A 22,908-nucleotide genomic window follows, 5' to 3' on the forward strand; every position below is an offset into this window, starting at 1 on the left:
CACCAATACTCTTCAGAAGTAGCTACTGATTCAAAAAATGTATGAAAAACAAAAACAAAAATAAAAAACCCTTGCCTTCTGAATATTCTCTAATTTCTTCTTTTCAACTTCAAATTGTTTCATCCAGCAATGTCTCTTCTCTTCTTCTTCTTGAAATTGCTTTTCTTCTCTATCCCTCTGAGCTTTGAGAGTTTCTTTCTCTTGGTCTTCTAGTTCTTTCTGTTTGTCTTGCCAAGCCTCAAAAGACTGCCTACATCTTTCTTCCACTTCACAGTATCCAAAATTTATATCAGCATCATCTGTACTCATGAAGAGAAGTAATATTATTATTCTTAAAATCAAACCTGTCAAAAATGATCCAATGTAAAGTATAAAAGTAATTTCAAAATGAAGAAATAATGTCAACATATTACCAAAGTAAAAGTGATAATATGCAAAAAGAAAATACATTTTTAAAATACATGAAAATTCCATTGCAGTCATATACATGGAAATTCCATTTCAGTCAATAACGAAATCACATAACTTGCCTTAAACTAGTCCATAAAACTTCATATAAAAATATAATGTATGTGTATGTGCACATGTGTGTAGTTAAGGGATACTTCAATTCAAGGCTAGGTATATCTATTGCAGTCAGCTATATATGTGGAAAAATTTTAAACATATTTAAACCAAGTTAATCTAGGAAGCATAAAGAAAACTATGAGAATATGTAAATAAGTACAGTAAAGGCATAATAATTTTCAAATATCGTGATTGTATTTTTCTAAATGTCAAAAGAAAATTGTCTAAATCTTTTTCATATAACTATGGTCAATCACATAAAAATTATCAAAAATATCATTGAGCAGTTTAGTCCACCTGGCAAAACATGCTCATCCACAGGCAATTCATGAGCACCAGGCTCTAGAACAGAATCACGACTGCCACGATGGGTTTCACTCCTCAGAAATTCTTCTTTTTCTATTTCTGACAACATCTAAGAGGTTAAAAGAGTACCAGTGATTAAAGAAAACCAAAATAGAGAGTAAAGCTATCATTTTGATAATATATTAAGTACTTATAAACACATATATAAAACTTTACTTCAAATCTCTCTCAAATATAATTCTATAGTATATTTATAATTATTTTCTTTACGGTGAATAAAAATGTTTTTCCCATACAAGATGACTGTATTTTACCCTCCTTATGTTTCTCAGAATTTGAATCACTCTCTAATATTTATCCACAATATTCAAACTACTTGATAATCATTTCAAAATGTTTCTACTAATATTTGTTTTCCTCATAATACATTTACGTCTTTCTTACCTGTAATGATTACTCACATATACTAATTGCTAATATATTCAATATGTTTAAAAAACAGAACTATTCTCTACTTTAACCTGAATTATGCACAAGTCATAATTTTGATTAATACTTTTCAATAATTACACTTCCACCATACTCTAGTTGGAAAGATACAGGATATCTATTCCAATGAAGTAGCATTATGATAATTCAAAATTAATATTTCAAGTTTGAATCTTACCAAAAAAGAAAATGAAAGGCATACATAGAAGTACTTTCCAAATGATGTTAAACATCTTAGGGAGCAGGAAGAGAGTCGGGTAAAATTAGAGAGAGTTAGGTAAGATGAGAAGGAAAAATGAGTCCAAGACGCTGAACTGTAGAAGAAACTTTCTCTTAAATACATTTCTGGGGTTTTAATCAAGAATGCTACGCTCTCCTTTACTCTTATTTTTTTAGGGATGTTTTTATTTTATTGTTTTTTAAAACTAATTTAAGGTGTCCTACATTTAAAGTTTCCATAGAGTATTTAAAGTCGCTGCTGGAACACACTACATTCCTAAGCAAGGTAATAAACACTAAAGTATATTCATTGTTTTCCTCAGAGTTTTTAGAGAAAAAATACCATGCAATATAGTTCTGTTTTATCTACATGCACATTAAATTCCCAAGTACTGATGGTTCAAGTCACTATTTCTAATATTTTTAAAGATTAAAATTTGACTCGTTTTATATTATATGCCAGAGGAAAACATAAAACCAAAAATGATTTGCTTAAAAATAATTAAATTTTTAATTTTTAAGTCAGTGAACTACCATGCTATGTAAGAGGAAAAGGTAAATTTCTAACTGTAATATTGAGTACTATCAGTCAAATGTTAAATACATACCTTCATTAATTGTTCTGGATTTTCTTTATATTCAGTTGATAATTCTATCCTTAAATGTGTATGATTATTAGAAACTGCTCCATAACTATAGCCTAGAGAAATAAAAATATATTATAGCTTTAAATATTAGAGTAGGGTACAACATGTTAACATTCTAAACCTTCCATCATCCTTTAATCTCAAATTCTATTATAGTGTATTCTTGATAAGTAACTCAAAACAACAAAAAGTAATGAGGAATAAAGGAAATCTGTAATCTTTATTCTAAAAATAAAAGTAAATTTTTAAAGCAATTTAACTCTTTATCACCTTTCATATTATAGACTGAAGTTTATTTTCTGTGTACACAGAATAATGCTGTGTTTGACACTGCCATGCCACCTTGATCAGAAATCAACAAAGGTTCAATTCTACCTGCCACAAACTAGCAATATAATCTTGTACAAAATATTGAAAACATATTAATAAAGGTATTAGTTTAAAAGATTATAATTACTAACGTGAATGAAGTGAACTTTCATTCCTGATTTTATGAGTTTTTGTTGAATTTTATTGTCTTTTTATCATCTATGCAGATGTTGTTATGTTTCTTTTCCTTATTCGGTTGTGTTCTATCATGATAACGTTCCCTAATAATAAATTATTTTTTACAGATGACCATTCTGCCAGTTAACTGACTATTCACACTTAGTTTGTCAGATAGCATAGATTTTCTTCTTTAACACCTATTCATAGCCTTTCTGGCATACTTTTCTATGTGAGAGGCTGAAAAGCAAAAAACAACATTCTCCAGATTCCTTTGAAGCTAGGTCTCTAAGGGTGATTTAAGTTCTGCCAATTGATCCATTTGTGTCAGTCTTTATTTTCATAAAAATATTATGTGTGAAGAGAGGCAGGGAGTGATATTTTCATTTTTCTGGCCCCGACTATGATAAAGTGATCTTTGGGTTGGAGATAGGAGTGTCTAGTAGAGGATTAATGTCTCTGAATTTCTTAATTATATCAGACAGCAGCTCCTAGGGCAGCCCGGTTCTACAATGTATGTGTGTGTATATTTTCTACATGTTGGATGTTCACCCTAGAGTCTATTTTTTCAGTTCTATTAACAATTCTGTTATTTATTGCAGTAGCTAATCTCCAAAGATGTCTCTCCCACATTTCCTGGTATGTACACCCTGTGTAGTTCCCTCCCACACAGAACCTGGGCTGACCCTGTGTAACCATCAACACGTGGTGGAAATGGTGTTGCATGACTTCTCAGCATAGGTCATAAGAAATCTTATAATGTTTCACCTTAGTCTCTCAGTATTTTGTTCATGGGACACTCCTTCTCAGAATCCAGGTGCCACACAAGCCATAGGGAGAGACCACATGCAGATGCCTCCAATTGACAGCCCTAACCGAACTCCCTGCCAACAACTAACATCAACTGCCAGCCATTTGAGTCAGCCATCTTGGAATTCCAGTCCAGTAAAGACTTCAGATGACTGTGGTCTTAATCAACACCTGACTACGAATGCATAAGAAATCCAAGCGAGAACTGCCTAGCTAAGGCCAGTCAAGCCACAGAACTGTAAAGATAAGAGCAAATTATTGTTTTAAACCACTAAGTTTGTTCTGCAGCAGTAAATAACTAGAACAACTACTCTACCCATAAAAACAAACACACAAATACCCCCCAAAATCTTACTGCTTAAAGTAGCCAAAACACCTTCCGTTTACAACTGAAAGCCCTAAGCAATACATCTATATTCATAAATGAAATTAGCCTCTAGTTTCTTTTGTGTGTGTTATGCTTGGACAGTTTTATATTTGAAATATGCAGCTTTTTATAAACGAATTGCTATATAATCTTCAAATTTTTTTGTTCCTTAATGGATTATAAAAATTCAATTGCAAAATTATTCCAAGTTTCTAATGACATTTGAAAAGATAGGGATTTCTTTCTACCATCTTGCTAGATTATTAATTTAATCTTCTTTTTCAAACAATTTTGATAATTTGAATTTTCTTAGAAAATTATTCTATTCATTGAGACTATCAAACCTATTTGATTAGAGCTGTACATGGTATCTTCCCTCAATTTTCTAAACCACTGCTATAATTGTAGTTATATAACCTTTCATGTAACTAATTTTCTACAATTGTTCGCTTTGATTTTTTTCATAATTAGGCTATATAATTGTCAATATATTTATAATACATTTTCATTGTATAAACCTTAGTAAATATAAACAAACCATTAAAAATCTCCTATAACTCAACTATAGATAATCACTGCCACAATTTGAAGCATCTACATATAGTAAGTCTTTACATATCCATTCATACAGGTTCTCAGGACAAAAAATCTTGGAGCCAATTTCCTCTCTTCCCTTCATACCAATCCATCAATAAGTCATTTTGGTTCTTTCTAGCTTAAAAATTGTTTCTAGAATATGACCATTTTTCATCATTTCTACTCAAATCGCTCTCATCTCTAACCATACTACTGCAACAGTCTTGTAGTAGACTCTTGCTACCTCAAGGCATAAATGTACATACAGGTATATAACAAGAGATGAGAACTTCAAGCAGTTTAATTTTCTAAATTATAAATTATTCATACTTACAGAAAACTTATCCGCCAAGCAGATGAAAACTTTACTTACTTAAAACATCAGTGTCTTCCAAGTCCTGAAGAATGAGCTCTTCCACAGTTTTACTCTTCTTCTTTATGACGTCAATACAGTGAAGAACCGACTCAGGCAATTCATCCACATCCTTAAAATTTGAATAATGAAAGAAACTGTAAAATTATTTAGTAAAACTATGTATCAAAAATTTGATACTTATTTTGATATACCAAAAATTTGAGTAAAATGTATAAATGAGGTAAAAGGGCTCCATATAAATAGCACAGTTCAAAAAAATATATTTGGTTAAAATTTGCTTTTTGTTTTCAGGTGGTTATGAATTATATCCATGATCCTGTTGGATTTCATAATCAACTGAAGAATTTCAGAATTTTTTGTCTAAAATTTGCTGTGTGAAAAAGACATAACAATGTAAAAATATTAATTTTCCAAAAGTAATATGTAGGTTATTATAATACTAATTAAAAATCAAAGTGTAATTATTTTTTGAAACTTGAAAAGAGTTTTTTTGGAAAAAGTATAGTTGAGAAGATTTTGAAACAACAAAACAACTAAAGGAATTTTATTCATTTGATATTTAAAAATACAAAACTGCAATATGGTAAAAATTAACAGAATAACAGAAAAAATAGTCTTCAATAGATTATATGTATATCAACTACATATATACACAAGATATGACAAATCAATTGAGAGGAGGTGAACTATTCAACAAGTCACACTGGGAATATTAGCTAAAGATGTGCAAGAAAATTTCAAATTAGATCTACATTTTATAACATACTTGAAAATAAATTCCCATTGGATTAAGGATTTTGACGTAAAGAATGAATCCATGAATAAATTTTCTAAGCATATAAACATTGGGGAAAATACACAAATGAAAAGATGCTTGATTTCAAAAAAGTAACTATTTCTATAGGTCTAAAGATTTTACATAAACCTTGCTTTTCATGTATTTCTAATCACATTAGAATGCTCATGAGTAAGTAAATAAAGCAGGATACAAATATGTATACAGTCATGCGTCACTTAATGATGGGGATACATTCTAAGAAATGCAGCGTTTGACGATTTTATCTTTGTGTGAACATGATAGAGTATCCTTACACAAACCTAGATGGTATAGCCTACGCCACACCTAGGCTATATGGGACTAATCTTATGGGATCACCATCCTATATGCGGTCTGTCATTGACTGAAATGTTGTTATGAGGTCCACGACTATGTGTGTGTATATATATATATGTCTCTCTCTCTATATATATTAATATGTCTATAACTATAATATATACACATAATTACATGCATAGTATAATCCCAATTTTGCAAAAAATGCACATATATACATGTGGAATTATAGGTGATTTATATCTGCAATATACTTTTTATATTTAAATATCTATCAATATACATTGTTTAAAGGTGATCCTAAGGTGAAAAATGAGATAAGTATACAAAACACACTGAGAAAAGTAATACTTCTCCTGAAAAGCTTACTCCAATTAAAAGGCTCAAAAGTCCAACATTTAACACTTACTGTATCACTATCATCACTCTGGATTTCTGATTCTGAATCACTGTCAACATCATCTTTATCCAAGGAAGAAATGCTGATTTTCTCCAGCTCAGCTTCTATTTCTTCTTTGAGCTTTTCATCATCATCATCGTTGTCTTCCATCATCCTTCAAAATAAAACACAGAACCATTTAAAGAAAATTGAAGAGGCTAATATGCCAGTAAAAGCCATGGGTTCCTTAATGTGTCATACCAATCCAATAGGTTCTACGTAGACACGTTTTAGTTTAACAAACTTTTATCACACCTTATTAGGGTTGTACCATATATTACAGAACCTTGTTTTCTCTCTCATTCATTATTTCTTTAATTTTTGATGACAAAATGACCAACTCTAACAATATTCTTTTAATTTTCTAAGGGAAAAGTTACATTGAATAAACTGGCTTACCTTCCTGAACCAAAAAACTTCACAGTAGAACTCATCCTCATGGGAATAATTAATGGCAAAATACCTTTGAACAGCTTGAATATTCAGAAATTAATATATCCAGAAGAGAACAACCTGAGTCTATATATGGAGAAACACATGGCTAGTTTCTACTCATAAACTCAGAGTTGTTACTTTTACCAGAGATAGCCACAAGTTTTTATCAACAGTAACATGTTGTAATAACGGATAATATATGGCTTATAAGATCAATATTTATTTCATTTAAATCTTTGATGCTTATAATAGATATGGGTTAAGCAGTACACTACAGTATATCTTCATATAACCATCATCATCATTAACCACCATCAGTAGCTTCCATGTATTGTGTATCTGTGACAAGCCAGGCTCTAGAAGACACTTGTGTGATTGATAATCTTCAGAGTAAGTTAACAAGTTAAAGGTCGTTATAGTTATTGTACAGATGAGAAAACCAAGGTATGAAGAAGTTACTTAACTGCCTACGGGCATTATGCTAATAAGTAACTGGGGCAGGATTCTAATTCCAAAGCCAGTGCTCTTCCCACTAGCAAATGGTCTCCAAACTCAGTCAAGCTCTTCATTGGCCCAGCGATCCTTCTGAACATCCCCTCGTCCAACAGTCTTCAAATCACAGATGATAACCCATTAGTGGATCAAGAAAGCAATTTCAGTAGCTCTTGATCATCAAGTTTTAATGATAGGCTAAGAGAGAAAAAGTTAGGACAGGCCAGAAAGGAAATTATAATATACCATATATACTAAAGACAAAAATTGTTGAAAAAAACTTTTGTTTCAATTATAAGTGTATACATATATATGTTTATAAATATATATATACACATATATATATGTGTACCCATGTGTGCATTAGGTGCAATGTAGTATTTTCTTGTTATGTGTTTGTTTTACTGTAGGTCTTGGGGGAAAATGCTCGAAAAATGCTTTACTAGTCAGCTATTATTTTATTTTCCAGACTGCCAAACTTTCATTCTTTCCTTAAGTTCCTGGCCTTTCCACTGCTGTCTTCTTCTTGGCTCTTCCTTCCTCTCCCCACTCCTTTCATCCTATCCTTCCTTCCTCCCTCCCTCCCCCCTTTCCTTCCTTCCTTCCCTCCCTCCCACCTTCTTCCTCCCTCCTTCCTTCATTTATTCTTCTCTCCTTCCCTCCTTCCCTCCCTTCCTCTTTCTTTTCCTTCCTTTACTTATTCATCTCAAAATCAACTTTTTAGGAGCCTACCAGGTGAATTCACAGCAGTGCTCGATGCTAAAAATACATTGATTAAATAAGACAAGTAACCTGTTTTCATAGATTTTATAGTCTAATTAACGAAAAAATGAAACACCTCTATTTTCCTAAAATCTCTTCTTATTCATCTTACCAGGAGAGAGCCTCTCTTCCTAACTAAGTGTGATCCTCTACTGATGCTCTGACAACCTCTGACAACTTCTCACCTACTGAACCGTGCCCTATCTGCTATTCCTTCTGTCTACTGCCTAGCCATGCATTTTATTCTACTGGCCCCCTCTCCCCATAAACACAATCAGTTCATTCCCATCCAAAAAAACAATGCCTGTGCCTGCCTTTCCTCTAGTTATAAATATCACATATCTTTCTTTCACACATAAATGATTTAATTGAATTGATCTCCACATATTTCCTACACTCTTGGGCATTTATCCCAGAGAAATGAAAACTTATGTTCACACCAAACATATTCAATTCACAACAGTTATATTCATAATAGTCCCAAACTAGAAACAACCAAAATGTCCCTCAGCAGGTGAATGGTTAAACCAACTCTAGTACATCCATACCATGGAATAATACTCAGTGATAAAAGGAAGGAACTATTGATACATGCCACAACACCGATGAATCTCCATGTGTCTCCAAGGAAGTATGCTGAGTAAAAAGCCCAAACCAAAAGGGAACATACTATATGATTCCATGTATATAACATTTTTGAAATGACGAAATTTTATAAATGGAGGACAGATTAGTGATTGCCAGGAGTTGGCAGTGGATGGGGTTGCAGGAAGGTGGTTATGGTGATAAAAGGGCATCACAAGAGATTCTTGTAGTGTTGGAACTATTCCGTATCTTGATTGTGGTAGTGCATAAGTGAGCCATACTCAGATGATAAAAATTATATATAATATAATACACACACAAATGAATACAAGTAAAACTGAGGAAATCTGAATAAGATCAATAGATTGTATCAATGTCAATATCCTGGGTGTGATATTATATTATAGTTTACAAAATATTACCATTGGGAGACAGTGAACAGAGTGTGCAAGGGGCATTTCTGCATTATTTCTTAATACTGATTGTGAATCTACAATTACCTCAACAAAAATTTAATTAAAAATATCCTAAGTACTCACTAAGAAACAAATAAATATGATGCATCCATAGAATGGAACACTATACAAGTCCTTTAAAAAATGCGTACACTTACTGTACTCCTGTGGAGAGGTAGCCAAGAAGGAACACTTGAAAAAAAGGCAAATGGTAGAAGAATATGCAGAGCAACATTTCTTTTGTGTAACTACACACACACACACACTTTTTTAGACACAGAAACTTTCTGGAAGAAATTGGGGAACTTTTAATCTTCATTTCATACATTTGTGTTGAGTGATTTTTTTTTTATCATGAATATGTACTACTTTTATTATTTTAAAAGCTAGTTTAAAAATATTCAACTTTACCCACAACCTCCCTCCCACAAAGGAAAACAAAGCAAAACAAAACAGCAGAACCAGCGCAAAATGCTATCCTGTATTCAAACGTAAAAGTGCAATTCAAAAGCTTTATTGGAAAATTTGATTTTTTTAAATGTAGCTATAAAGCAGAATGCACAGGTACACAGAACTTTATGTAGAAAGAAAGGCAGGAGAATAAGGTAAAGGTAAGAGTCATTTCCATCATATGCCCCTCTCTGCTCACCTACTTGCTCTTTAGATCCGCCCTAATTACACAGCACATATGTAATTTTAAATTTTCTAGTAGCAGCTTTTCAAAAAGTAAAGAGAAACAGGTGACATTATTTTAATAATATATTTTATTTAACCTAATATAGCCAAAATATTTCAACATGTAATCAATATTTAAAAAATACTCATTTTTAAGATCAAAGTAAAAATTTACATTCTTGTTGTGCATACTAATTCCTCAAAATCTGATGTGTATTTTACACACAGCCCATTTCAATTCGGACCAGCTGCATTTCAATAGCCACCTGTAGCTGGGGGTTACCGGACAGGACAGTGCAGCCCTAGATGGACCCCACTGTAAACGGGCTACAGTAAACTACTTCAAGTTGACAATAAATCACTCGGAGTGGGCTAAAGCTGCCCAAAGTGGAAAATCTTAAGGAATTCCACCCTTTACCACTGTAAAGAGAGGGAAATCTACTTTTAAAGGTAACCATAAATTATATACGAAAAAAAGAAAGAAAAAGGAAGGGAGGGAGGGAAGTGTCGGGGGTGGGCAGAGAAACCAGCGAAGCCTCCCTAGGTCGGCAGGGAGGTGGATCTTCAATTTTTGAGTGAGCTACCAAAAATCTCCAAAACTGAAGGGAGCCTCGAGCTCCGCAGACTCGCGCAGCCGCCCCCTCGGGCCCCCCGTTTGCCCGAAAGCCTGGCCTCCGGGGAAACGGTCCCGGCTCCGCCTGCGCTCCCACAGCCTTGCTTCGCCTCCCGCAACACGAACCTCGACCTTGAGGGGTCCCGGCTCACCCACCAGCAGCTAAATCCCTCGGCTGGGTTGGAAGACAGCTCCCAGAGCCTCCAAACAAAGCGTAGCCACGGCAACAGCCAATCCCAAGGAAGATGGACCGGCCTCTCCTTACAGGTGCCCCAGTAGGACAAACTATCTCCGTTCGAAATTGGAAGAAACTCGACATCTCAAGAGCTGGATGAGGAGCTTAGCATTCTTTCCAGGTACCTTTTAATATTTAAATAATTTTGAAAAGCATTTAATAAAAAATGAAATTTTGTTACAATTACTCAAGTAAAGTAGACTGACCTTTAAATTGTTTTGAGCTCTCTCTATTTATGCTTGAATCTAGTGAATGTTCAGTCGCTCAGGTATTAATTGTTCATTCCGCAAAACATTAATCCTGAATAGTGCTTTTGGGGCCTGGAATTATGAGAGAGAAGCCAATAAACTGTTTGCCTGCCATGACAACAGTTTCTTTTTAAAAAGAAAAAAAATCAATCATCACTCAATGCCTATCAGAAATCTCTTTTAAGTGAATGGGTGTGTAGGGTGAGAAATTTGAAAAATTATTTTCTGGAATGTGTTTTACTGTAAAATATTGACAGTGATACCCACTGTTTTGATATAAGATTTGAAGTTGTAAGTATATATCATGTTATTTAATTTTCACTTAAAAATTCATCAAAGTTTCTTTTTTTGTGGAGCAAATAGTGTACAAAATGTGAAATTTCTTTTTATTTAATAACAGATATTTCTGATTTTAATTTTTTTAAAGTTTGCAAACAAAGCATTAAATTCCAAGAGGAAGTGGTTAAGCATAGTTTTAGATATCTGACACACAATAAGCTAAAAGTAAACAGTTCATTGAGCCTTTCAAAGAAAATAGACTCTATATCCTGGTAACAATAAACTTGTATTGCATCAACATAAGAATGAATAATATACAGTGAGAAATCAGTAGACTTTTAATATTAAAAAAACATGTTAGTGTCTCATTCAAGGAAGATAATGGTTTTCAAAAATATACTGGTTTCAGATCTAATTAAATTTAGGATATTTTTATTATCAAAGTCCATGCTCAAATGCCATTTTTTCTTTTTTTAGTTTAGTTTAATTTTTAGTTTATTTTATTTACCTCTGCTTCCCTTTTTCCACTTAAAGACCATCCCAAACCTTCAATTTCCCTCTCTAACCATCTTTGCGTTCTCTCCTCGCAGCTGACATGACCACTGCTGATTTATAGACTATTCAAAGTCTTCATTTAAAATGCTCGGCAACTAGAAGGATGTGCAACTGTGACATACAACTATCTACTGGGGCTTTGGGGAGAAAAAAAGGAGGAGGATTGGCAATAGATGTTAGCTCAGAGCCAGTCTTCCTCAGCAAAAAGAGGAGGATTAGATGGATGTTAGCTCAGGGCTGATCTTCCTCACACACACACTCACACAAAATAAATAAATAAATAAAATAAATAAATAAAAAAAAATAAAATGCTCGGGTTATCATATTATGTTGAAATTCACGTGTAAATATCTTAAGATTAATTTTATTTGTAATTATAAAACTATTCAGGCTTTTCCTAAGTCACATCAAATCCATTAATAATCAATTAATTTCTAAAACTAATTTTAAATAGCTAATACAGTAATCAACTAATTTGAAGATGATGTCTAAATTGCTTTCCTTCTTAAAGCTTACCTTCTCAAACAAATTGATAGCATATCAGTTATATCTCTGGTTTGAATCTCAGCTCTGCCACATATTAACTAGGTGAACTCAAGAAAGTTGTTTTACCTTCCTGAGTCACTTTCCTCATTGGTAATACTGGAGATAATAGCATAATAGTGCCTAATTTGCAAAATTTTGATGGTCAAGGCTATTCTCAAATAGCTGCATAGCAAATGTATGTTTGTTTCACTTCTTAAGGATGATTATTAAATAATAATATACATATTTTTTTTGTGAGGAAGATCAGCTCTGAGCTACATTCATGTCAATCCTCCTCTTTTTGCTGAGGAAGACTGGCCCTGAGCTAACATCTATTGCCAATCCTCCTCCTTTTTTTTCTCCCTTTTTCTCCCCAAAGCCCCAGTAGAGAGTTGTATGTCACAGTTGCACATCCTGCTAGTTGCTGTATGTGGGATGCTGCCTCAGCATGGCCCAACAAGCGATGGGGCGGTGCACGCCCGGATCTGAACCTGGACCACCAGTAGTGGAGCGCACACACTTAACCACTAAGCCACGGGGCCGGCCCCCAAATAATAATATTTTTAATATGCGACCCATAGTATTGGATTCTTAGACATGACCACCTACTTCAGAGTCCATCGCTTTCTCACAGTTCCCACCCATTTCCCATCCTCATGGGCACCTCCCTTGTATAATCTTAGTATTTCTATACATGTACTAAGATGTGGTATGACTAGATCAATTAAGCAACATTTATCCAAGTACTGGACTAAGTGTTTTACAAACATAATTTCATTTAATTTTCACGACATCTCTTTGAGGTGCATGCTGTTATAATCTACATTTATAGATGATGACACTGAGGCTTGGAAAGGGTAGCAATTATTAACTAGGTGAACTCGAGAATTATTTTACCTGCCTGAGTCTCTTTCCTCATTGATAGTACTGGGGATTACAGCATAATAGTGCCTAATTTGCAAAATTTTGATGGTCGAGGCAATCAATATGAATGACATATTGTAGAATACAGGATAATGTTAATAGCTTAAGAATTTAAGCTCTGTAGACATGGATTCAAATTTCATCTTTGCCTCTTTCTGACATCCCAGTGCTGGCAATTCTACTTCCTACTATCTCTCTCACATCCTGGTAGTGTTCTCCATCCCCACAGCCATCTTGCCGTTTAGACCACATTCATTTCTTATGAACTAGTGCGTTAGCTTTGTAAAGTATCTCCCTGTCTTAGGTTTGTTTTCTTTTTTTTTTATTTTTTTTTATTTTTTATTTTTTATTTATTTTTATTTTTTTTATTTTTTGTTTATTCAAAATCACTAACTATCAGGGAAATGCAAATCAAAACTACAATGAGATATCACCTCACGCCCGTCAGAATGGCTATAATTAATAAGACAGGAAACAACATGTGTTGGAGAGGATGTGGAGAGAAGGGAACTCTCATACACTGCTGGTGGGAGTGCAAACTGGTGCAGCCACTATGGAAAACTGTATGGAGATTCCTCAAAAAATCAAGGTTAGAACTACCATATGATCCAGCTAGTCCACTGTTGGGTATTTATCCAAAGAACTTGAAAACACCAATTTGTAAAGGTACCTGCAACCCTGTGTTCATTGCAGCGCTATTCACAATAGCCAAGACTTGGAAGCAACCTAAGTGCCCATCAAGGGTCGAATGGATAAAGAAGCTGTGGTATATATACACAATGAAATACTACTCAGCCATAAGAAATGATGAAATCCAGCCATTTGTGACAACATGGATGGACACTGAGGGTATAATGCAAAGTGAAATAAGTCAGAGGGAGAAGGTCAAATACCGTATGATTTCCTTCATTAAGTAGTAGATAATAACAACAATAAACAAACACATAGGGACAGAGATTGGATTGGTGGTTGCCGGGGGGGAGGGGGGGAGGCAGGGGGGTAAGGGGATGGTTCAGGACATGTGTGTGGTGATGGGTTGTAGTTAGGTTTGTTTTCTAATTTGACTTCCACACCGACGACAGAATTATTCCTCCCCGTTACCTTCAGAAAAATGAAAGCAAATTCTTAGCAAAGCATAGATGATCCTTCACAATCTTTATAGTCTACTTCTCTAGCCTTATCTTTCATCTCTTAGCACTCTGAACCATGGCCTCATGTACTTCACTATAAAAGCTTGTGAACATAGTGTTCCATCTGTCTTGAAAACTTCCTGCCTTGGCCCCATTTTCGTCTGACTAGGATCTTTTTAATCATCCTTCAAAAATTATCTCAGATTTATCTGCTCTTTGAAACTTCCCCATTCCCTTTATTCCCTGTTCCCACACTCCCAACACATAATTCAGAGTTGGCCATAGGTTTTAATATTTGATTCCTTGCCTTATTTATTCATTTTTGTGTTCCCACCTCCTGTCACTTAGAAGGAACCTAAAAACAATAACAAAAAATAATTAGAGCACGATTTAATTAGTGAAAAATGACACCTATGAATAGGTGAATTATTGTAAACTGTCTTATAGCATTTATACCATTAAAAAAATCTCTCTGCTGTTGGACTTTTAACTAATCAGGAAATGGAAAAAAGAAATACCACCTTATTTGATTAAGATGAAAACACATTCTTTGTGTATAGCAAAAGAAAATAGAGATCCTTCACACTACAAATATTTATATAGGAACTGCACTAACTTGTTGTGTATCTTTGTATTAGCACATCTTCATTTTCCTTGACATCATTTCCAGTATGTGGGGCTTGTGACTGAAAAGATCAGCACGTGACCATCTCTTACCATTCCGTGCAAACATGGCTATGGGCTTCCTTGACTCGTTGCTTAGACACCCTGTTTGTTGTATTCTAACACTTCAACTTGAACAGCTTGCTATGGTCTGAATGTTTGTGTTCCCCCCAAATTCTCACACGTTGGAATCCTTATACCCAATGTGATGGTGTTAGAAGATAGGACGTTTAGGAGGTGATTAGGTCACGAGGGCGGATCCCCAATGAATGGGATTGTTAGCACGGTCAAGTCGATTCCGACTTCTAGCAAGCCTGTGGACAGCAGAGTGGAACCCTGCCTGATCTTTTTGCGCCATCCTCTCATCTTCCATTGCTACATGAGACAATGCTCTGCTGCTATTCATAGGGTTTTTATGGCGATTTTTTTTCAGAAATGGGTGGCCAGGTCCTTCTTCCTAGTTTATCTTAGTCTGGAAGCTCTGCTGAAACCTGTCTACCCTGGGTGACCCTGCTGCTGTTTGAAATACCGGTGGCATAGCTTTCAGCATCACGGTAACAGGCAGCAGCCACAGTATGACAACTGACAGATGGGTGGGTGTGGTTCCCTGACCAGGAAATGAACCCGGGCCAGGTGGTGGGAGCGCTGAATCTTAACCACTAGACCACCAGGGCTGGCTCCTGAATGGGGTTAGTGCTCTTATAAAAGAGATCTCTAGCCCCTTTCGCCAAGTGAGGATACAAGAAGTTTGAAACCTACCAGAGGGCTCTCACGTAGCCATACTGGCACCCTGAGTTCAGACTTCCAGCCTCTAGAACTGTGAGAAATAAATATCTGTTGTTTATAAGCTACCTAGTCTGTGGTATTTTGTTATAGCAACCCAAACAGACTAAAACACTGCTGTTTTGAAGTTACCGTGAATGTCCTCCTTACCAAGTTGGCTGACTTTGAGAGTACTGAATTCTCACCCTTTTGATCTCTATATCATGTAATACCATTTTAGAAATTTCTTCCTCTACTGGTTTCCATGAGGTCATGCTTTGATTGTCTTCTCATTGTGTAAAAGTCTGCTTTAAAAAAATCCAAATTCCTAGTTATATCATTCTCTACCATCAAACTTCTGCTCATTTTTATCTATACTCAATCCGTCTCCTCCTTCATTCATTCCCATGACATCAGCTCTCTAGGGATGACTCCTAAGTCTGCATAGCCTATGCTATCCATTTACCTGCCCTCCATTTCCAGTACCTAACCACAAAGATATCTCCTATCAATTCTAATTCCATTATTAAATATTGAATTTATAAATTTTTCAAACAATTTTTACTCAATTTTTTTATTTACAGTGATTATTATTATTCTCTTATTTTCCCATTCTACAGGAATCCTTCTGATCGTCTTTGATTTTTTCTTTTGCATGTAAAGCATATAGAAACTGTATCCAAGCCCTCTTTTTCTCCCTCTAATTATCTTTTATAATTCCCTTACCTAACTGTTGGGCATTTTGTCTGGCTCTTTCCACCCTAAGTCAGTTGTTTCCTTCATCTTGGGCACATAGTTGCCTCCACCTGCAGCTGAGAACTGCCATGTGACTAAGTATGTGCCAGTGGAATATGAGCAGAAGAGAAGTGTGCAACTTCCACCTAACTTGCTTAAAAGATGCTTGCTTGAGCATACTCATCTTTTGCTTTCTGCTGGCTATAAAGGATGACACCGTGAGCAACTTCGGGACTCATATTGAACAGGCTGGAGCAAGCCCCAGCCAGGTTCCTAATATGATTTCCTAGAAGAGAACGAATTACCCACCTTGGATTGAGAGAGAAATAAACTTCAGTCGATTTTTGTATTTGCGTCCTTTTATAAAGCATTTTAGCCTTGACTGTAACATGCTAATTATTACCAAACAACAGTCAAGTCTGTGCCTTCAACATTTCACACCAGCATGACTGCAAAGAGTTCTCATTCATTAGCCTCCTGTCTCTTTCTCATCTGCAGACAAACAGAGGTCAGTTCTTGTTCAGGCTGTAGGAGAGGATCACGACTTTTTCATATGCTGCAGCAAATAGAATTGAAGCCAAAAATGTAAATCCACGGTATCTTGGGGAGAAACTGAAATAAAAATCAGGCAGTCTTTTCAACTGAGTGCCCCATCAAAACAGGCCATACACTGGAGGAATCTAAGAATAAGACTACAGGACAGAAACTGGAGAAACCACATGACAGCAGAGAGTTCAAAGCAGAGGGTGGACGACAAAGCCTAGAGAGACGCCTTAAGCTGGGAAGAGCTTGGGGAGTTTTTAGGAGGAATGTGGCCTTGAGTCAAAGTAGGGAGGGAAGTGCGTGGACTCTAACCTAGACATCTCTTATTTGTCCACTTTTCAAGGCATTCTTTATTCCAACAGGTTAGTTTCTTCCCAACTAGAGACAAATAGCTTAGAATTAGTCTTATTAAATCTGCTTTCTTCATGTCAATTTTGCACTGCATGTATAAAACACTGTAAACTACCATACTTTTTAAAATATGGTGCTATCTAGAATTGAAACAGTGAAGGAAAAGAGAAAACCCAGAAACATACCTAAGAAAATTTAAAACCTTCATATCTAATAAACAAAGCACCAAAAACCAGTGGGTTAAGTGTTGATTTTTCCATCAAGTTTTAGGAAAATTGGCTATCTGGAAAATAATTTTTAATTAACACAACCTTAAGTTAGTGTATACCAAACTAAGTTATAGACTATTAAATAATTTAATTGATCCATTCATTCAACAAATATCTATTGAGTACCTAATATGTGCTAGACTCTGAGGTTATAATGGTATACATGACCTACTCTCTCCACCTAAAGACCTCAGAGTCTACTTGGGAAGAAAGACAAGCAAAGGAGAAAATAGGCAAAAATTGAAGTTAGGCAAGGGCTTCCAAGGCGAGGCCTCAGTGAGGCGCTGACATTATCCTGGGAAAGAGGAGGGGCAGCAGAGGTGAAGGAATGCTTTCCAGCAAGGAGAACAAGGTGTGTTAAGACTAGAAACAATATAAAATATTTTGCTTTCTAAAACTACGAGAAGTTCAGTAAGGCAGCTATTGACATTTTATACAAATGCCCTCTTGGTCTAGACTGCCTAGCCAATAAATGCAGATAGAGAAAGACAAGTACAGTTTCAAGATAGCTTCAATATGTCCTTATATTCGGGAGGGTGGAGGGGAATGCTATACTGACCACTGGTATGAGAAGAAAAATATGCAAATAAATGACATGAGTAGGCAGTATTATTTGAAGTTGTTACTGTGGTGAGTGTTTATAGTAAAAATTCTGCTTATCTTTTCAGAATCAATGGTATCTGGGGAGAAAAAGAATGTTAAGGAAAAGCAAAACATTAATTTTTAAATACTTTCTTAATCTCATTAATGGAGCTTTCTTGGTAAGAATCTTCATAATTATTTAGTAAAGAAAATGTAGTGCATTTTTATTGGCAATATTAAAAAATAAGCATTGACTCTCTTTTCTGTAGGTTCTTGGACTTTTACTCATGGGATTTGGTGCATGGCTTTTATTAGATGGAAATAATCTTTTCACAGCTTTGGGTATGTATCTATTTTCCTTTTTCTCTGTGAATGAAATGAAGCATTCCATTTTAAACAATTACATACATGATTTCTTCAGCAGGTGGCAGTATTTCTCTAAAATTCATTAAGTATTGTCCAGTTTTTCCTCTGAAGCTCTTTGTCAGTTGGTTTTAGAACCGTCTCATTAAATAACAGGACTTAAATCCAAAACCATAAAGGAGAAAAAATTTTGGGAGAGAGAACTACGACCTTTGGAAAAGAGGATGAGAGAAATGGAAGACTGTGATTGTTCTGCTAATTATAGACCTTTACAGATCTATAGACTTGAAAAGATAATGGAGAGCAACATAGTTTCACTGCCCAAGTTAAATAATCTCTTTTAAAACTCAGTTACCATATATTCTCACCATTACATGGTTAGAAATAAAATATAATATTCCCTATGGAAACAACCGAAGTGTTCATCAACAAATGAATAGCTAAAGATATATATATACACACACACAATGGAATTTTATTCAGCCATGAGAAATAAGGAAATCCTGCCATTTACAACAACATGGATGGAACTTGAAGGCGTTATGTTAAGTGAGATCAGTCAGACAGAGAAGGACAAAGACTGTATGATATCACTTATATGTAGAATCTAAGAAAACTGAACTTGTAAACACAGAGAGTAGAATAGTGGTTGCCAAGGGCTGGGGCAGTGGGAGTATTGGAGAGAGATTGTTTAAGGGTACAAACTTATAATTGGTAAATAAATAAGTTTTGGTGATCTAATGCACAATGTAATGATTACAGTCAACAGTACTGTATTATAAACTTCAAAGTTACTAACGGGCAATCTTAACTATTCTCAATGCAAAAAAGACATGATAAATATGTGACATGACAAAGATGTTAACAATGCTACTATAGTAATCACATTGCAATATATAAATGTGCCAAACCCAGACATTGTACACCTTAAACTTACGCAATGTTATATGCCAATTATATCTAAATAAAAAATATTCCCTTCCAAACATATTTTACAAAGCCAGCATTACCCTGATACCAAAACAAAACAAGAACACCACAAAAAAAGAAAATTATAGGCCAATAACCTTGATGAACATAGATACAAAAATCCTCAACAAAATAATAACAAACTGAACCCAACAATACGTTGAAAGGATCATACACCATGATCAAGTGGGATTTATTCCAGGGATGCAAGGGTGATTCAACATCTGCAAATCAATCAACATAATACATCATATTAACAAAATGAAGGATAAAGATCATATGATCATCTCAACAGATGCAGGAAAAGCATTTAACAAAATTCAACATCCATTTATGGTAAAAAGAACTCTCAACGAAGTGGGTATTGAGGAAATGTACCTCAACATAATAAAGGCCATATATGACAAAGCCACAGTTAACATCATACTCAACAGGGAAGAGCTGAAAGCTTTTCCTCTAAGATCTAGAACAAGACAAGGATGCCCACTCCTGCCACTTTTATTCAACATAGGATTGGCAGTCCTAGCCACAGCAATCAAGCAAGGAAAAGAAATAAAAGGCATCCAAATCAGAAAGGAAAAGCAAAACTCATTATTTGCAGGTGACGTGATACTATATATAGAAAACCCTAAAGACTTCACCAAAAAACTATTAGAGCTAATAAATGAATTCAGTAAAGTTGCAGAATACAAAATCAGTATATAGAAATCTGTTGTGTTTCTATACACTAATAACCAACTATCAGAAAGAGAAATTAAGAAAACAATCTCATTTACATTTGCATCAAAAAGGACAAAATATCTAGGAATAAACTTAACCAAGGAGGTGAAAGACCTATCTATACACTGAAAACTATAAGACACTGATGAAATAAATTGAAGAAGACACAAGTAAGTGAAAAGATATTCTGTGCTCACGGATTGGAAGAATCAATATTGTTAAAATGGTCATACTACCCAAAGCAATCTACAGATTCAATGAAATCCCTATCAAAATTCCAATGGCATACTTCACAGAACTAGAAGAAATAATTGTAAAATTTGTATGGAACCACAAAAGATCTTGAATAGACAAAACAATCTTGAGAAAGAAGAACAAAGCTGAAGGTATCACGCTACCTGATTTCAAACTATACTACAAAGCTATAGTAATCAAAACAGTATTGTATTGGCATAAAAACAGACACATAGATCAATGGAACAGAATCAAGGGCCCAGAAATAAATCCACACATATATGGACAACTAATCTGTAACAAAGGAGCCAAGAACATACAGTGGAGAAAGGACAATCTCTTTAATAAATGCTGTTGGGAAAACTGGACAGCCACATGCAAAAGAATGAAACTAGACCACTATCTTTCACCATACACAAAAATAATTCAAAATGGACTAAAGACTTAAATGTAAGACCTGAAACCATAAAACTCCTAGAAGAAAACATAGGCAGTAAGCCCGTTGACATCGGTATTAGCCATGTCTTTGTGGATTAGACTCCGAAATAAAAACAAAAAGAAACAAATGGGACTACATCAAACTAAAAAGCTTCTGCACAGTGAAGAAAACCATCATCGAAAGGAAAAGGCAATCTACTGAGTGGGAGAAGATACTTGCAAGTTATACTTCTGACAAGGGGTTAATATCCAAAATATATAAAGAACTCATACAACTCAACAACAGAAAAACAAACAACTCAATTAAAAAATGGGCAGAGGATCTGAATAGACATTTTTCCAAAGAAGTCATTCAGATGATCAAAAGGCACGTGAAAAGATGTTCAATATCACTACTTATTAGGGAAATGCAAATCAAAACTACAGTGAGATGTCACCTCACACCTGTAAGAATGGCTTGTATCAAAAAGGCAAGAAATAACAAGCATTGGAGAGGATCTAGAGAAAAGCGAACCCTCATACAGTTAGTGGGATTGTAAACTGGTGCAGCCACTATGGAAAACAGTATAGAGAGTCCTCAAAACACTAAGAATACAACTACCATATGACCCAGCTATTCCACTTCTGGGTGTTTATCTGAGGAACACAAAAACACTAATTTGAAAAGATATATGCACCCCTATGTCCATTGCAGCATTATCTACAATAGCCAAGATATGGAAACAACCTAAGTGTCTGTTGATGGATTAATGGATAAAGAAGACGATGTGGTATATATATATATATAATGGAGTACTACTCAGCCATAAAAAAGAATAAAATCTTGCCATTTGCAACAACATGGATGGACCTTGAGGGTATTATGCTAAGTGAAATAAGTCAGATGGAGAAAGACAAATACCGTATGATTTCACTCATATGTGGAATCTAAAAAAACAAAACAAGCAAACAAACAAAACAATTTACTGGAGGGGAAAGAGGTTGGAGGGGGAAAGATGGGTAAAGGGAGTCAACTGTGTGGTGATGGATGGTAACTAGACTTGTGTTGGTGAGCACTTTGTAATATATACAGATGTTGAATTATAATGCTGTGCACCTGAAACTTATGTAATTAAATAAATATATATTCCCATAGAATTTTGAATTTGAGTTTAAAAGAGTCTGGGACTAGACTTACCCAAGGTAGCCAAGATTTTGAAACACAGGACCTACCAGCAGCCATGTTTTACCTCGTGGACTGTGGCACATCAGAAGCTGGTCTGGAGGGAAAAGTGAAAAGAATTAGATTCCAGAGAGAGAGAGACAGAGATAAGAAAGAGACATCATCTACCCTTGATTTTTTTCAAGGCCCAAATGCATATCCACACTTTTCCCATGTGGTTGTTTAGATATTTTTTTGCATGTCCCAATATTCATTAAATAAATTTATTTTTTTGGATTAAAAAAATATATATAATATTACCCAAATATGAATAAAATAATTGAATGCATTTAACTTTATACAAAAAAACTTTAGATCTTTATATTGCCCTTATTTTACCATTTTGTGGTATGCTGTGGTCACTGTGGACTGAAGTTTAATAGGCTAAGGTTATTTTTATAGAAATATCCTTGGTTGGCAGGAAGAAAGCCACATTTTCAGTGCTCAATAGCCATATATGGCTATTGGGTATTGGTTACCTCACTGGACAGCATAGATATAGAACATTTCCATTATCTCAGTAAGTTCTATTGAACAGCACTGTTAATCATTGAACATATGGCAAAAAACATATGTACTATAGAGCCAACATATTTCTTAGTGGATATCAAGCAAGAAAAAATATGTTTGTGGGAAAAAGCAAGCTAAATGAAAAGACTTAATATGTAATAAAGTGCTACAAAGTAATGAATAATTTATCTAAACTTCAGCTATACCTAAGTGCGTGGTATCTTTATTCTCTTCTGTTTGTGTACTTTGTTTATGCAAA

General features: G+C 34.8%; 1 protein-coding gene across 1 annotated transcript in view; it reads right to left on the minus strand.

Moving 5' to 3' along the window:
• The window catches only part of LRRIQ1 (leucine rich repeats and IQ motif containing 1), a 208,314-nt gene extending 197,743 nt beyond the window's left edge, over window positions 1-10,571 (minus strand). The window contains exons 1-6 of the mRNA XM_014788515.2: window positions 10,540-10,571; window positions 6,367-6,511; window positions 4,841-4,952; window positions 2,190-2,281; window positions 865-982; window positions 76-299 (exon numbers count right to left, since the gene is read on the minus strand). Coding sequence (XP_014644001.2) covers window positions 76-299; window positions 865-982; window positions 2,190-2,281; window positions 4,841-4,952; window positions 6,367-6,510 — 690 coding nt within the window. The 5' untranslated portion in view covers window position 6,511; window positions 10,540-10,571. The remainder of the gene's footprint in view (window positions 1-75; window positions 300-864; window positions 983-2,189; window positions 2,282-4,840; window positions 4,953-6,366; window positions 6,512-10,539) is intronic.
• Window positions 10,572-22,908: the final 12,337 nt, after the last annotated feature.

Source organism: Ceratotherium simum, chromosome 25 (assembly GCF_057802395.1).
Source record: "Ceratotherium simum simum isolate JZ-2026a chromosome 25, ASM5780239v1, whole genome shotgun sequence".
NCBI classification, from domain to species: domain Eukaryota; kingdom Metazoa; phylum Chordata; class Mammalia; order Perissodactyla; family Rhinocerotidae; genus Ceratotherium; species Ceratotherium simum.